The sequence below is a fragment of the Elaeis guineensis genome, chromosome 3 (genome assembly GCF_000442705.2).
Source record: "Elaeis guineensis isolate ETL-2024a chromosome 3, EG11, whole genome shotgun sequence".
NCBI classification, from domain to species: Eukaryota; Viridiplantae; Streptophyta; class Magnoliopsida; order Arecales; family Arecaceae; genus Elaeis; species Elaeis guineensis.
Window position 1 is genome coordinate 128,829,078 of NC_025995.2, and position 17,035 is coordinate 128,846,112.

The 17,035-nt window shown below is 39.6% G+C and overlaps 2 protein-coding genes across 4 annotated transcripts; both read left to right on the forward strand.

The window, feature by feature from the left end:
• The first annotated feature begins 1,107 nt into the window (after positions 1-1,107).
• Positions 1,108-7,108, forward strand: LOC105033970 (phospholipase D alpha 1). Of its 2 annotated transcripts, none has more exons than XM_010908967.4 (4): positions 1,108-1,339; positions 1,873-1,994; positions 3,372-5,271; positions 6,403-7,108. In XM_010908967.4, exons 2-4 carry the CDS (start codon positions 1,887-1,889, stop codon positions 6,834-6,836), a joined length of 2,442 nt encoding a protein of 813 aa, XP_010907269.1. In that variant the 5' UTR covers positions 1,108-1,339; positions 1,873-1,886; the 3' UTR covers positions 6,837-7,108. The 2 variants fall into 2 exon arrangements, with proteins under 2 accessions (XP_010907269.1, XP_010907270.1); XM_010908968.4 differs by having other exon boundaries at positions 1,118-1,339; positions 1,870-1,994.
• Positions 7,109-8,170: 1,062 nt separating this feature from the next.
• Positions 8,171-16,810, forward strand: LOC105033973 (calcium-dependent mitochondrial ATP-magnesium/phosphate carrier protein 2). 2 transcript variants are annotated; one of them, XM_073254992.1, is made up of 5 exons: positions 8,171-9,130; positions 11,534-12,319; positions 12,431-12,521; positions 12,640-13,067; positions 16,490-16,810. In XM_073254992.1, the coding sequence occupies exons 1-4, from the start codon at positions 8,659-8,661 to the stop codon at positions 12,830-12,832; spliced, it is 1,542 nt and encodes a 513-aa protein (XP_073111093.1). In that variant the 5' UTR covers positions 8,171-8,658; the 3' UTR covers positions 12,833-13,067; positions 16,490-16,810. The 2 variants fall into 2 exon arrangements, with proteins under 2 accessions (XP_073111093.1, XP_073111094.1); XM_073254993.1 differs by having other exon boundaries at positions 8,865-9,130; positions 11,520-12,319.
• The last annotated feature ends 225 nt before the right edge of the window (positions 16,811-17,035 follow it).

The window sequence follows — 17,035 nt, forward strand, 5'->3', positions numbered from 1 at the left end:
TCTTAAACTTCATCGAGTAATAAAAATAGGTCTCGCTATTGCTTCAACTTTAATAGATGATGAGACGAAAGAATATCTCATACAATTGGTTAAGAAGATTATCGAATTTATTATATCCGTATCTTAATTAATGGTGTTTTCAACTCAAATATCAATAATTTTTATAGCAAAGTTGTTTTCTATATCAGGAGGATAAGCAATCAGTGGATAGATAATTATTTTTTTTAATCTTTCAAAGTTGAATTTCAAATCAAAATTTTGAAATTGTTGATGTAGATATATTGGACAACTGGATCGATCAATTAGAGATTTATTTTATTAGGTATAAATATATCATTATTTAAAAAGTAATTTTCGCTTGTCTTAAACTTTTTAGCTATGCTTATACCAGTGAAAGTGGTATATAAGAAATAATCATATTTATTAGTGGAATTCAAGAGTTTAGTTAATAAGCAATTCTATCTGATCGGCGAACAAGTGGTATTATCTATACTGAAGTAACTTTTGTTAAAGGGACCACCCTAGTACGACGAAAGGTGCAAGTGTCATTTATTGATAGACACACTGATGCAACCTGTCCTATCCTGCTTGCCGACGCATCATGATCGAGAGAATCTAGGGGAGGAGAAAAAGAAATTAAAAATCCATGACTGGGAGGAAGGGGTACGTGGTCATTAAGAAATGGGACGTACCAATGAAGCCTAAACACGAAGCGAAAGCATCGGCCTATTTGGTCCCAGGATGATCGAAAAGACCGTCGCGTCAGATTGCCGTGACCGGCAACTGCCTTCGTATTTATTCGTCTATGTAGCACGTGCGGGAAAGTGTGTGCGCTCTGATCGAAACGAGCGGTGACGATTCATACCAGGTTCATGCTTCCCTTATTCGCTCTCTCTAGTGTTACCAAAAAAAAATCGCTCCCTCTGGAAGCAAACAAATATACGTATGGATATTTATCCGTAAGATTGATTGATTTGATTTGATCAGGATCCAGGTAAGGAACGGAAGAAGAGATATACCATGGAACGTCTTTTGGTTTGGCGGTGCCGATCGTGTGATTAGTAGTATATATAAATTTTTCGGTATCCTTCTAATTATATGTATGTCACTTCTCCCTGCCCTTTTCTTTTCTTCTTATGTATAGATGCCCCTCCCCCCGTTCTCTCCGGACTCTTGCGCTCCCCTTTCGGATCTCTCCATGCTTATCCCTTTCTCTGTCTTGACTTTGTTTTTTTTTTCTCGGAGACCTCTCCCTTCTCTCTCAAATCACTGCCACCACCAGAGAGTGCGCGAGTGATTCCGTCGGGAGATTAATTCTCTGAAACTCCGCAATCCATCAGTAAGTCTCTGACCGGATGATCATCTGCCTTTGTTTTCGTTTCTCAGTTCACTGGTAGATCAAGATTCGCTCTTCCATTCGATTTTTTCTTAGTGCCGTAAATTCCTTTCTATCCCAACCCCACCCCCACGATTCTTGCTAGCCAAGGATACATATATAGGCAAACTGTTAAAATATATGGCTCGATTTCCGAGTTTGGATCTATTATTTTTCTTTTCTTTTTCTTTTTTAATGCTTAAAGTCCGCCGTTTATTTTTCCGAGTCCAGATCTCCAGTTCGTCTTGCAACTCCTAGAAATTAAAGCCGGGTTTTGGGACTCGACTTGCTATGTGATCTAGCTTTTTTTCGGTTATTCTGATCAGATCGAGTGCTAACTTATGAATTTTTGTGATTGTTTTAACAAAGTTATACGCTCTTCGTTGCATCAAGCTCTTCTGTTTAGTGGTTTTGATCCCATCAACATGGATTTGGCTTAGATCTATCTCGGTCTAATCAGAATTTCTTTTCTTCTTCTCTTATTTCCCATTTAGCAGTACCCAGGTAAAAAATGGCCCAGATTTTACTCCACGGAACGCTGCATGTTACCATCTTTGAGGCAAACTCGCTCTCCAATCCAAACAGAGCTTCTGGCGGTGCTCCCAAATTTATCCGCCAGGTAGATTGTTATTCTCACCGTTAATTGTCCTTTTAATCTGTTTTGCATCATCCATCTTTGCTTTTACGACGTGTCTCTGACATTTCCTTCTCATCTGTTGAGAGTGGACACATAATTCATGATATGTTTTAAGCTTATTTGGCAGTTATTAATCTAATATCACCAATCGTGCCTTTATTTCTACTTTAATGAATGCTGTGTTTCGGGGATTGCATTTCTTGTACAGTATCAGAGCGATTATATGAGTAGACTGTTACAACCTTGTTTTAATAGGCAAGTCTAAAGCGAACCAGCATCGAAAGGTTGAATTTTTATAGAAAATGCTATCGATTTTGTAGAAAGCTCTTCTAACAGCTTACTGTGTGACAAGCGCTTTGGTTATGATTGAGCTTCCTTTTGCTGAAGATTTTTGAGTGGCCATCATATTTTGTGATTTGGGCGTTCATTGACCATGTTCAGACGTCTGTCATGGGTGTTATATGATGACAAGAAGTAGATATTCACAGGAGCAAATGAAGAAGCTACCCAACTAACCAAACAGAACCTTTGTTTATAACTTTTCTACTTTAAATGCTGTCAACACTCTAATAAATGCTGCACCTTTATTAAACTAAAAGTCCTTATCACAGATCAAAGGCTTCGTAATCGTATCAAGTTCAGGGAAAGTAACATAGCTCAATTTTTTTTTTCATTCTTTTTGTGATCCCAAATGTAGGTGTGCTTGCTTTATCCCTGTCCTTGATGCTATAGAGATAAGGACCTCTCTTTTCCATTTTAACCTTATAACTGGATAATAAAAGGAGATGAGAGATCAACAGTTTGTCTCTGCATTATATTGTGAATGAATATAGAGAATTGAAGTTACATATGCCTTTTGTATAACTTGGAGTTGATTTATGTTTTCAGTATTGGAAGATGTTGAGCTCGAAAGGCAAATGCTGTTGCGAACACCTTTTTTTACTCATCAAAATGGTTGAATTTCTATATGCTTTTTCTTAACAGGGAGAAAAAAAATATATTCTTGTCATGGAGGCTGAATCTCTTGTATTTATGTATATACACCAAAATATAAAGAAAATTCTTATAATTGCTTGCTTTTTTGATTGAAGCTGCTGGTTTATTTGCCAATACTTTTTCATACCGAAGAACTTTCATGACTCTTCATCTCATTTTTAAAGATAGTTGTCAAATGCTCTAAATATTACTTTACATGCTTGGAAAGCATCATCTGCAAGTTTCTTGTTTCATTACAAATACACGATGCCCCCCACTACCTTACGATCTTCAGCTGATGGTTTAGTTTCATTTTTCTGTTTATCATGGTTTCATCCACTATGCTTTTGATTTGTGTCTGCATTACTGGGTCCTTGTTCATAGCTTGTTGAAGGAATAGAAGACACCATTGGTCTTGGCAAGGGGTCTTCCAAACTCTATGCAACAATTGATTTAGAAAAGGCCCGAGTTGGGCGAACCAGATTGATAACCAAGGAACCTGTCAACCCACGTTGGTATGAGTCTTTTCACATCTACTGTGCCCACATGTCTGCCAATGTCATCTTCACTGTCAAGTTTGACAATCCTATTGGGGCGTCTCTGATAGGAAGGGCTTACTTGCCTGTCACGGAGATCCTAAATGGTGAGGAAGTGGATAGATGGATTGAAATTTGTGATGAAGACCGGAATCCTCTTGATGGAGGAGCCAGGATTCATGTGAAAGTTCAATATTTTGATATTTCAAAAGATCGCAACTGGGCAAGGGGTATCCGGAGTGCAAAATACCCTGGTGTTCCGTATACCTTTTTCTCTCAAAGACAGGGTTGCAAAGTAACACTTTACCAAGATGCACATGTCCCTGACAACTTCATTCCCAAAATTCCTCTTGCTGATGGGAAATACTATGAGCCGCATAGATGCTGGGAGGACATATTTGATGCAATCAGCAATGCCCAACATCTGATTTATATCACTGGATGGTCGGTATACACTGAAATCACCTTGGTGAGGGATGCCAAGAGGCAAAAACCAGGTGGAGATGTTACCCTTGGAGAGCTACTCAAGAGGAAGGCTAGTGAAGGTGTTCGAGTGCTTATGCTTGTTTGGGATGATAGGACCTCAGTGGGGTTGCTAAAGAAAGATGGTCTGATGGCCACCCATGATGAGGAAACTGCTAACTATTTTCAGGACACGGATGTGCACTGTGTTTTGTGTCCCCGGAATCCTGATGATGGAGGGAGCTTCGTTCAGGACCTGCAGATTTCCACCATGTTCACTCATCATCAGAAGATTGTTGTTGTAGACCATGAGATGCCTAATAAGAGTTCTCAGCAGCGGAGAATTGTGAGCTTTGTTGGAGGCATTGACCTTTGTGACGGAAGATATGATACACAGTTTCATTCTCTTTTCAGGACCTTGGACACAGCTCATCATGATGATTTCCATCAGCCAAATTTCGCTGATGCATCAATCAAGAAAGGTGGACCTAGAGAACCTTGGCATGACATTCATTCACGGCTAGAAGGACCTATTGCTTGGGATGTGTTGTACAATTTTGAGCAGAGATGGAGGAAGCAAGGGGGTAAAGATCTTCTGGTGCAGCTTAGGGATCTGGCTGACATTGTCATTCCACCTTCTCCTGTCATGTTCCCAGAGGATAGAGAAACATGGAATGTTCAGCTATTCAGATCCATTGATGGTGGCGCTGCTTTTGGCTTCCCTGAGACTCCAGAGGATGCTGCTAGAGCTGGGCTTGTCAGCGGAAAAGATAACATCATTGACAGAAGCATTCAGGATGCTTACATTAATGCCATCCGTAGGGCAAAGAACTTTATTTATATTGAGAACCAGTACTTTCTTGGCAGCTCTTTTGGTTGGAGGGCAGATGACATCAAGCCTGAGGAAGTTGGGGCATTACACCTGATTCCCAAGGAGCTGTCATTGAAGATTGTTAGCAAGATTGAAGCTGGGGAGAGGTTTACTGTTTATGTTGTTGTGCCTATGTGGCCAGAGGGTGTTCCAGAAAGTGGATCAGTCCAGGCAATCTTGGATTGGCAACGAAGGACAATGGAAATGATGTATACTGACATCATTCTAGCCCTCCAGGCGAAGGGGATTGAAGCAAACCCTAAGGACTACCTCACCTTCTTTTGCTTAGGTAATCGGGAGGTGAAGAAGGGTGGAGAATATGAACCTGAGGAGCAACCTGAAGCGGACACTGACTATAGCAGGGCTCAGCAGGCCAGGCGGTTCATGATTTACGTTCATACGAAGATGATGATTGGTACTTATTTGTCCACAACTGCTCAAAATTTGTTTTTAATTTTTATTCTGCTTTCGAATTAATATTCTCATTTTACTTTTGTTTTGACTGGCTACTTAAAACTCTTATGACTTTGGTGGAATGGCCATTTATTTTCGAACCAGCTGAGGCATGGTAGCCTGGGCCATGCAACAGTTGGAAATCTGAACTTGAAATCCATTGATGCTAGGAACTGCAGTATATAGTTTTTCTAGGGATGTTGCAAACCAAACAAAGGAGTTTGTAGGAAGTATTGTAGGGCTGCATCTGGAGATATTTAATTTAGAAGATTTGTCTTTCCTATAGCCCCGAAAAAATTGAAAGCTATTTTTTTTAAAAAGAAAATTAGCTTTTTAAGGAAGAAATTTTAGCTGTTAAATAAGTGAAATTAAGAAGGCAGTTTATAGACTGAGAGGAAGGGTGTGAACTGTGAACCTGTGCATATTTGCAATTCCATGTCTCAAGGGGCTTGCCGTTACTTGGAGAATGTAAGAGACATGCTAACCGTAAATTATCTTCTGCACGGTCCAAAATGTGTTCTAAGCTGAGTTGAAGTTGTGATAATATAATCATTGGGAATTTCAAGTTATGAACTTTCAATTATTCCTTGCATGTTGATAAGATAATTTTGAGATCTTTTTCTCTCTCCTTATTAAAACTTAAGCTTTTCCTGTGATTTTTTTATTTAGAGTCTATGCTGATATGATAGCGTGTGGAGTAACCATAGAGTAGCCCAAAAGACATGTTCTTCATGTAATTCATATAGAACTAGCAAGTTCATTTGCTAACATCGAGCAACAGAAAATCAGAGGAATAATGTTTCTCACACAGATTCACCTCTTCCAGCAAGCAGTAGAAACTGTGTTGCATGATTATAGTCATAGCTACAAGTTATTATGGTGCCAGCTCCTTTCAGAAGGTTTATTTTATGGCATACAAGTATTTTTGATTCAGAATCATTTCATCTTTTAGTAGAGATGCAATTTTCTTTTTTCAAGCCCTGAGGCTTCCATTTTTAATCGGATCTGGTTCTTTCTGGATACTGTTGGAATATGAGCTCGTCACCATTTGCTCATTCTTGAGTTGCTGATTATTTTGAACTTGTTGTTTCAGTTGATGATGAGTATATTATCATTGGGTCAGCCAACATCAATCAGAGGTCCATGGATGGAGCCCGGGACTCTGAGATTGCCATGGGTGCGTACCAGCCTTTCTATCTGTCTACCAGGGGACTAGCGAGGGGACGGATCCACGGTTTCCGGATGGCTCTTTGGTACGAGCACCTTGGGATGCTTGATGACGCCTTCCTCCACCCGGAGAGTGTGGAGTGCGTGCAGAAGGTGAACAGGATTGCTGATAAGTACTGGGACCTCTACTCGAGTGATAATCTCGACCGTGACCTCCCGGGACATCTGCTCAGCTACCCGATCGGAGTCAGCAGTGATGGCGTGATCACAGAGTTGCCAGGAATGGAGTTTTTCCCCGATACTCGGGCCCGTGTCCTGGGCACCAAGGCGGACTACCTTCCTCCCATCCTCACCACCTAAATATAGCGGTCCGGTGTCCTCTCTTGTTTCTTTTTGTTACAATAACAGCAGCCACGCGCTGGGTGAAGGAACCATATGATGTGCTCGACTTGGTGACTAGTTTTCAGTTGATGCTTTTGCGAGATCTTGTATGCGGTGTTTATTGATTTTCTGTTCCATCAGAAAACTCTGGATGCTTGTTACTTCCGTATTTATTACTAGCTTGCATCTTGCCGTAGGTACATGTATCACGAGTGTTGTTCCCGCTTAATCGCTTTGTTGCGTTATTACTATTGTACTAGTTTGATTGTTGTCTTCCTGACATGCTTTCATGTACCGCTGCCAGTGTATGAGCGCGGGCTAGGGTTGAATTTGGCCATATTTCTACTCACTTCATTCGTATATGAAGATCTTGCGCGGATGTATTAAAAGCTTCAGGCCAAGCAAGAGGGATTCATGATCTCACATGTGAGAAATGCGTCTCCCCGAACCAATAGGAGACGAAAGACGTCAGGATTTCTGTTGTGAGAGAACTAGAGAGGTGGGAAGTCGATGTTCGTGGAAGATTCCGCATGACAAAATTTGTGCAAAAAACACATTTTATCCATCGGGTATTAGAGCTACATGTTGAATGTCGATCACAGAGAGAGAGAGAGAGAGAGAGTAAAAAAGGGGAATTAATACAATTAAAAAGCACATGTTTGAAAAGACTTAAGCAAGAGATTTCCAGGTCTTTGGTCAAAAAGTGTGTTCAATTCTTCCCGGTCTTCCATTTCAACCTTTGCAATCGTTCAAAGTTACAGAAATGATGGTAAGCGGACGCTTGATTCTTGTTGGCGACAGGGATCCAATGGCAAAAGCAAAAAGCGGGAAAGGCACATATTTTATGTTTTAATTAAAGAGAGAGAGAGAGGTTTTACTTAAAAAAGAAAAAAAAATTAGAGAGAGAGAGAGAGTAACCACAGATGCCTGATCAGAGACGATTCATAAACATTGTGTCAAGGTGGTTCTTACTTCTTAGCTCATTCTACCTTGTTGCCTCCAACCACTTCAAATTACCTTAATGCACCAGGAACATTCCAGCGTCCCCAGCAGACCTGGACAAAGTATAATGCCTTCCAGAGACCTACAAATTCTCAATAAGCAGCTCAGTTTGTATGTAAATTAAATTCGGTAAAATCAGTTCGAGAGCTTTTATTTATTTTATTTTATTCTATTTGTCCGAAGGACGTGGTGGCGCCCTTTTTTTTTTTTTCCCCTCTTTTCCCGGGGCCGCATAACTCACGCTACATCAGAAATCTCAGAGGAATATGCCGTTGCCCAACCTACTTCTTTTTTTCTTTTCTTTCCTTTCTTTATTTTTCTTCCTCCTGTCTTTTCTCAGTTCCTCCCCACCTCCCCCGTCCGACACCCCAAAACCAAAAAAATCTATATATTTGTGATTTCGTGGAGGGGGGAGAATAGAAATAAGCACAGGAACGCGCTCCTTCGACGACGACCGGGTTCTATCCTTCCGCTGACCGCCGGCCGATTCCTCCGTTGGATCTCCGCATCCAGCCCTTCCCCGCCCTCTGCCCTGTCTCGCTTTCTCCCCAATCCGTTGGAAATCCCTCTGCTTGAAGCTTCTTCCTTAGGTCTAAGGAAGAAGAATAAGAACAAGAACCCACCCCACCACCTCCTTATCGTCCTCTCGAGGAATAGAGTTCCGATTCATTGCTCCCCCAACCCCTAAATTGGTGATCGTTTGCTTTGTCTCGATCTCAAGGTCTCGTTCCCCCTGAATTTTGGTGAATCGGGGGATGGTGGTGGCCACCATCCGTTTCGGATCGGCCTGAGAAGGAGGATGTCGGGCGCGGGCCAGGCGGCGGTGGAGCAGCACGTCGGCTTCCCCGCGAAGATGGCCGCCGAGGACGAGCAGCAGCAGCGGCGGTCGGTCGGTGGGTGCAACCCGGTGCGGAAGCCGGGGCCCGTCTCCATGGACCACGTCCTTCTCGCCCTGCGCGAGACCAAGGAAGAGCGTGAGGTCCGGATCCGGAGTCTCTTCAACTTCTTCGACGCGGCGGGCCTCGGCCACCTCGACTACGCCCAGATCGAGGCCGGCCTGTCGGCGCTCCGCATCCCCGCCGAGTACAAGTACGCCAGGGATCTCCTCAAGGTCTGCGACGCCAACCGGGACGGCCGGGTCGACTACCAGGAGTTCCGCCGCTACATGGACGACAAGGAGCTCGAGCTCTACCGCATCTTCCAGGCCATCGATGTCGAGCACAACGGATGCATTTTGCCGGAGGAGCTCTGGGACGCGCTCGTCAAGGCAGGTAAGACATCTCTTATCGCTCTGCGATTAAACAAGAAACGCACACAAAATAGCCAAATAGGGGAAAAAAAAAAACGAAGAGGGAGTGATTTGAATCATGAAGGCCAGCTAGGAATAACCTGGACATCGGAATTTCATGGCAGTTGATTGATTTCTAACCTTTCTTTAAAGGAGGAGGGTTTCACATTCATTAATTTTCTGGGATTCTTGAAACCACGAGCAAAAGTAAGGTTAGGGACCAACAAATGCAAATGCTGGAGACTAAAACTCATGATGCTCATCTGGCTTCAACTCAACTGCAAAGATTTTAGGCCGTGCTGCTCTTCCCTGTGCTCCTCCTAACTTGCAGAGGACACTTCTTTTTTTCCCCTTGATATACTCGTATGCAATGGGAAGCACCTTCTAAATCCAAAGAGTCAAATCAGAATGCAGTAATATAAAAGTACGAAATGTTGATATATAAAATGGGGTATGATGATATTCAAATCATCAGGCACTTTTATGTTAAATACTGTGATATGACTATTTGCTGTACTCTAAATTGGTCATCATTGTTTCCATAAAGTAACAATATGAACATGTTGAAATGTAAGCACGATGAGCCAAACAGATTATAACTTTAGAGGCAGATTATGAATAATTATATATAAAAACTGGCAGTGTCTACCATATCAAGATTTATTGTTATTATTTTTTTTTTCTACAGTTGGAGGTCAAATATATGAGTGTCAGTTGAAACCATGGCAATTTCATTGCTTAGTCACATGAAACAGGGGAGGGAACAAAGTAGGAACGTTCTTTTCATTCAAGTGTTTCAGCACTGAAGAAATGTTAATTCATCATATTCAAATTCACGTGTGCACGTACACATGTGAAACTCGGTAATTGGGTCAGTCATGGTGGTTAATAAATGAATTTAACCATGCCAAGTCTTTCTTGTATGATTAGCATGTAAAGTTCCACTTTAAATGCAGTATGCAGATGATTGTATTGCCTTGTAATTGGTTTCATAGGAGGATCCATGGTGAATGCTATTGTGGCTTATTTCGACTTAGATGGTGTAAGTTTAGATTATGCTGTCCAAATGCATTTGTGGAGAAGGTTTACATGATCATATATCTTAAATCCTGTGCTGGATTCAAATATATCATCTGAAATGGGTTATTTGTGATTAACTTTTTGAGACAGCTTTCTCAGCATATATTGCCTGAATGAAGAGAAACTTCTAAAAGAACTCATTCAGGTGAACAAGATTTTTATTTTTTTAATCGTTCAATCCCTGCTGAAGGCTAATCCTTCAGTGATGTGATGTTGGCTTGATGTATATGCTTGAATCTTGCTAGAGTGGTCAATGAAGCTAGAGAATTAGCAATCTTCTAGATGCTATCTTATTGTTCATAGCTGCAAATTATCAAGAAGATTACCTATAAAGATAGGGTTTTAGGGCCCATGGATGTTTTCTTTATTCTCCTCCTTTTACTTCTGGTAAAGTCGATATTCATCTATTTTAGCCATAACTACAATTAATATAACAACCACGTCTGCATGAGCTAAATTATAGGGAACTGAAGTGTGAAAGTGTAGGAGCAAGAAATCTGGAGGTGATGAAAGGCTCCGCTACTTTCAGTTAAGGACATTCCCACATGAATATGTGCACTTCCAATACTTTCTTGCTTGTTATTTTTATTCATTTTGAGTTGCTTAGTCACAGTGGATTTCCTTTAAGTTTATGAGATTTCTTGGGTGTTAAATTAGGTCTGGTGTTGTATTTCATATGAAGAGTGCCACTGTTATTATTGGCTGTGTATGTTTGTGAACCTGGAAATCCTAACAAGAGACACCATTAATTGAAGTAACCTGCTTCCTGTTGGCTTCTCCTTTAATAATGCATTTTTCCAGCCAATAGGATGTGATTTGACCTAATTGGCATTTCAGGAGTAACAAAACATGAACCTACTTGTCTTGGAAATACTTGCTATACTGTTTAGTGCCAGGCATGGATGATGCATGTGGTCTATTCAGGAGGAAGGATCATATGGTGGATATCTGTTATCCCCTCAATCATGATTATTTAGAATACATTTGCTTAAATATGCCCCATCGAGATTATCTACTTATTTTGCTTTTTTTGTTACTTTAGTAGAGAGCAAAAATGGATGAGTTTATGTACTCAAAGAAGAGTTATTTTTAGAGGGGAAGCAAGCAATCTTGCTTGCAGATTATTTAGCTTCACTATGCTTTTGCATTTTATGCAGTAGAAGATCACTTTTATATTTTCTGTCAACAAGTTCATCTTTTGTTTCACCTTTACACACATATGGAGAGAAAATAAGGGTCCCTATTTACATATTTCTTCTTGTTTGTGGATTTCATCTCATAAGCCAAGCCAGTTTTCCTTTTGCAGGAATTGAAATTGATGATGAGGAGCTTGCTCGTTTTGTAGAGCATGTTGATAAGGATAACAATGGGATTATAACTTTTGAAGAATGGAGAGATTTCCTTTTGCTTTACCCCCATGAAGCAACCATCGAGAACATTTATCAGTACTGGGAGAGAGTATGCCTTGTTGATATAGGTGAACAGGCTGTTATTCCTGAAGGTATAAGTAAGCATGTGAATGCAAGCAAGTACTTGATTGCCGGAGGAGTAGCTGGAGCAACTTCTCGTACAGCTACTGCTCCTCTTGATCGTCTTAAAGTGGTTATGCAAGTGCAGACGAAACGTGCACACATTATTTCAGCAATAAAGGACATATGGAGAGAGGGCCATTTCTTGGGATTTTTTAGGGGGAATGGCATAAATGTTATGAAGGTTGCACCTGAAAGTGCAATAAGGTTTTACACATATGAGATGCTAAAAGATTTGATTGTCAAAGCCAAAGGAGAAGATAAGAGTAACATTGGTGCTTCTGGCCGTCTTGTTGCTGGTGGTTTAGCAGGTGCTGTGGCACAAACTGCAATTTACCCCATGGATCTTGTGAAAACACGACTGCAGACTTACTCATGTGAAGGTGGAAAAGTTCCTAATCTTGGTACATTGTCAAAAGATATATGGCTGCATGAAGGGCCTCGAGCTTTCTATAGAGGCCTCATCCCATCTCTTCTTGGAATTATCCCATATGCTGGTATAGATCTTGCGGCATATGAGACCCTGAAAGATATGTCTAAAACATATATGCTTAAAGACTCTGGTAAGTTTGTCCACATATTATTATTCATGCTGCTTTTATCACATATCATTTCTCTTTCTTGATGCCTTTATGAAATGATGTCATATTCTGAGAGTTTTGCATTTTATGTAGAACCTGGCCCACTCGTGCAACTGGGTTGTGGTACTATTTCAGGAGCTCTTGGAGCAACATGCGTTTATCCCTTGCAGGTTATAAGAACAAGGTAATTCATGTTAAAGTTATGTATTTTGATTGTGGCTTTTGCATCTGGTGTTTATAGTTAATACTATGACATTCCTCTCTGAATTTTCATAATGGTTTACTGCATTGTCAATGTGCAGAATGCAAGCCCAGCGCACTTACTCAACCACTGCATATCAAGGAATGTCTGATGTGTTTTGGAGAACCCTTCAGCATGAAGGTTTTTCAGGATTCTATAAAGGAATTTTTCCAAATCTGCTCAAAGTGGTTCCATCTGCAAGTATTACTTATCTTGTTTATGAGACCATGAAAAAAAGCCTTTCTCTTGATTAAAGGAATTTATAATTTTGCCTTGTAGCCGCTATTATTGACATGGCTGACTATAGAGTTCATGATGACGATAACGAGGATAAGGTTACTGATTAAGTAGGTGATATGATTGTTTCAGTTATATGATGGTATTTTTTCCTTCAGAATATGATGTAAAGGTCATTTTAGCAACTCTATTTGCAAAGCTATTTGGAAATAATATCAGGGCTATCTTCAAGGCCTGACATTGGACTTCGAGGTAATGTCCCCTTTCTTCTCGGCGGCACTCCGATATATTAATAACTATATATTTTTCTTAATTTTTTCTCAACATATAAGTTTTAAGTGTATCTATATCACATAGACAAAGTTTTATTTCTTTCTAGAATCATTGTTCTTCAGGTCGTGCTTTGTTAGTAATCTGCATCACAATTAGAACTTCTGCAGAGGGAAAAGAGAGAGGAGACAAAAAAATATTACAGCTTTAGAAGCAGTGCATATATAGCCTTGCTTTGTACATGAAAAATATATGTTCAGAGCATAGCTATTCCTTAACGTTGGTGTGTGCTTTAGATCTGCCCCCTTTCCCTTGCACATTAATTAGCTTTTCAGCATCACAATAATCTGATTTCATGCATGTAAACATGTTGCAATATGCCATATGCCATGTCAATGTGGACTGCGGTCTTCTTTAGTTTTTCATGCAAACATATTTGAAGGTTCTGGGTGCAATTTGAGTCTCACTTTTTAGGGTATTCTTAATGTAGACATGGGTGTTGATGTTTGCAAATAGTGCAAAAGGTGTTATTCTTGGACTTCCAAATCATATGATACAATCACTTTATGCATGTGTGCATGCATGTATTGGTACATGTATGCAGAACTTTATTTTCTATTAATACCTAAAAGCCAAAATGGAAAAATACTTGGGTTAAACAAAAAAAGATTCGAAAGGAAAAAGGAAAATCTTTATTCAAAAATCAAAACACTAATCCATATGGACTGGAGTATGAAGACATGTATGTTATATAACCATGTCTCTAGAGTTCTGGAAGCATTTTTCTTGGTAGGCTTTATTAATACACCGTTAGAGATTGGAACTAAGTAGAATTCTTGAAAGTTTTGAGTTTTAAAATTCTAACTTTCTTCTATATAAATCCAGGATGTTTGTTTAGAAAGATCTAGAATATTATAAAGTATAGATTCCAGTACATCTGCCAATGTGATGCCAACACCATGTAGCCAGGTAGAATCCAGGCACCCTAGCCTTTTGATACGTTCATCACATCCATATTAGTATTTGTGATTAGGCTTATGATGTGAAAAGAATCGATCAATGGTTGGAAGATTGGAAGGCAAAACTTAATATTCTTGGGAGAAATGTATCTCTACAAAAATTTCATACATATCTTTCATGATTCTAGTAGTTCTTTTTTTTTTTTTTTTGGCTCTAAATGGATGGAAAATGCAAGATTTGTGCTTTGCCTCCGAAGAGTCTTCATTGTTGATAGATTTGGGAAAACCATATCTATAAGCTTCATAGTGATTGTTAATGTATTCCTTTTTGAAGAGCACAAGAGGCACTAGAAATGATGTTCCAAAAGCAACTTCAGTGCTTTCTGTTGCAAAGAAGTTGCTATGATGGTAGGGATCGAGTGAATCAACACACTCAACCTGTATTATCCTACATGGGAAAATGTATATGGAGGGAATTGTATTTGTGTGAGGACTTCATTCCTCAACTGTTTATGGGAACTTTTTGGATTAAGAAATTAAGGAACTTAGATTCTTGATCTCCTTGACTATAATATGTTAGTTCTCTTTGGGACTAAAGATTTGAATGATGAAAATGCAAAGATAGGTTCATGGAGAAATCTTTCCATATCATGCTTGCTGGTGTGCATGAAGTTGAATTATGCAATTTATCTGAAAATTTGTCTCTAAAAGATTCGAGCTTTAGTTTTATTTCAATTGAATTAGACACTTACATGTGGCAATCTTCCTAAGAGGGGTTGAGATATTTTCTGTAGATGCCAAAATATGTTGAGGGATAAAAATAAAAGTTACCCTTGTTTCGTGCAAATTCTCTGAAGACATTAGGGTTGACATTTTTTGTTTTTAGAAATTTGTAGTCTGATTTTGATTCCATTCCCATGCTGATGGGGAAGTCAAATTGTGTTCAGCTTGTTGGCCATCCAAAAATGTTGGCCTTCTTTCTGTTTGTTGTGCACATCATAGCACATGTATGCATGCTTGTGCAGACACACCCACACCCAAGCCGGTGGGGAGGTGGAATTGTGTTCAGCTTGTTAGCCATCCAAATATGTTGGCTTTCTTTCTGTTTGTTGTGCACATCATATCACATGTATGCACGCATGTGCAGACACATCCACACCCACACCCACACCCATCTGCACCCACCCAAGTCCCTACCACAGACACACACGCACGCACGCGCACACATGCATACAAAGAGAGTGCTTGAATAATTTGTCACAGTTCTTATTTTCCCTGAGAAATCAATAAAGCCAAAATAATAGCATCCATATTTCATTCGATGGCTGTGTTTTGGCAAGCATATGCTTGTGCCAATTTTTATTTCTGGAGTTGCTGCATGTTAAATTTATTGAGTTTTTGAACTCATTCTCCAGAGTCTTCAGGAGCTGACTTTCCTCTCTCCAATTTTGGGAATTTAATTAAAAAAAAAGTGATGGAGGCAAATCTTGATTAAGAATTTGAGATGCTAGCATAAATGATATGCATGAATTCATTCCTTTACTGCTTGTAGCATCTAAATATTGCTCCTTGTAGACATGAATAATTAAAAGCACCTTGTATGGAACAAGAGTATTATTTTAATATTAAAAATATGTTAAAAATTTGTCACTTCAGTCATGGACCTGTAGTTTATATATCTGAGATTGTAACTGCAAGTCTCCAATTGCCTGGCTAGGAGATTTTTGAAAGGATGCGTGCACTGCCGGTAGCTAGTGACAGGAAGAACCGTTGAGTAGTTAGCCTTGCCAGGAGTCCCTGTAAGATTGTTATCGAGATTTTCGTGGATCATCTTCAGCTACAATCATCTCCCTGTTCCAGTTAGCTTTCTTTGTTGATCATAGTTTTTTGAGAGCTTTATTATGGCTGTTAAACACTAGTTCTTGATGTCTGAACAATAACCTTGACATGTAATAATGATTTTGATAGGTGTATGATGATGCTGATAAAATTTTCTTACTTCCATCATGAGGAAAATGATTTCGGAGTGAACTGATAGGGTTGATGCCAAACCATGTCTCGCATATTTGTTAATTAATGAACATGCTGTATGGTAATGTTTACTGTCGATGCAAGACAACTGCAGGTTGCTATAGGTTACTAAGTCATCATCCCCTCCCACAGCTACGTGATGTGGATCATTGGCTTGAACTGATGGTAGTAGGAACAATTTTGAACTAGGCGGGTCAACCTTGCCCATTGATGCCACTAGGAGTCTTACGGTAGCAGCTGACTAGTGTATTATTTTGAATTTAAGAAAATTCCTTGCTGTATAATTTGAATATGGAGAGCTTATCATGTTTCAGAGAGTATTTCCATTGGATTCTATTTTTTTGAATTTAACAAGTTCTGATTCACAAGTTTCTTAGCCATTGTAGCTTATGTGTTTTGGTTTCGTTCTTACAGTGAACGGCCTTGCTGGAACCGTTGAGATCAAAATCAGTTCATCCACAATGATTTGGCTTCCAGGAGCATATTTAATAATACTGCTGTATAATACGTGCATAGAGGCTATTTTGACATGTATTTCAAGTAACAAAATTCTCTGTCCCCAACTTGATTAGGGGCCAGCCGACTCCACACATGATACCCTTGCAAAAAGGGTGCTGATAAAATGTATGTTTTCCTCTGAAATGTTACCTGGAAAGCATTGTAGGCTGCTATTTGGAATGTCAGATTGTCCGTGGGCTTAATTTCCCTTTGTATATATAGCAATTCAAACATAAAGCCATTGTTTTTTAGAATTATCATCCAAGACAGTTTAGCTGAATCTGATTACATTAGTTAATAGCAGCTGAACCTAATTTCATTAATTAATGTCAATTGGTTCTATTATTAAAATATACAAACTCAAAACTGTTAGGTTTTGACAATCTTGATAGATAGGAAGGAGTAAGTTGGAGGAATATGTGAATAAAAGTTTTGCCAAATAACGAGAGCTATAACTACCGT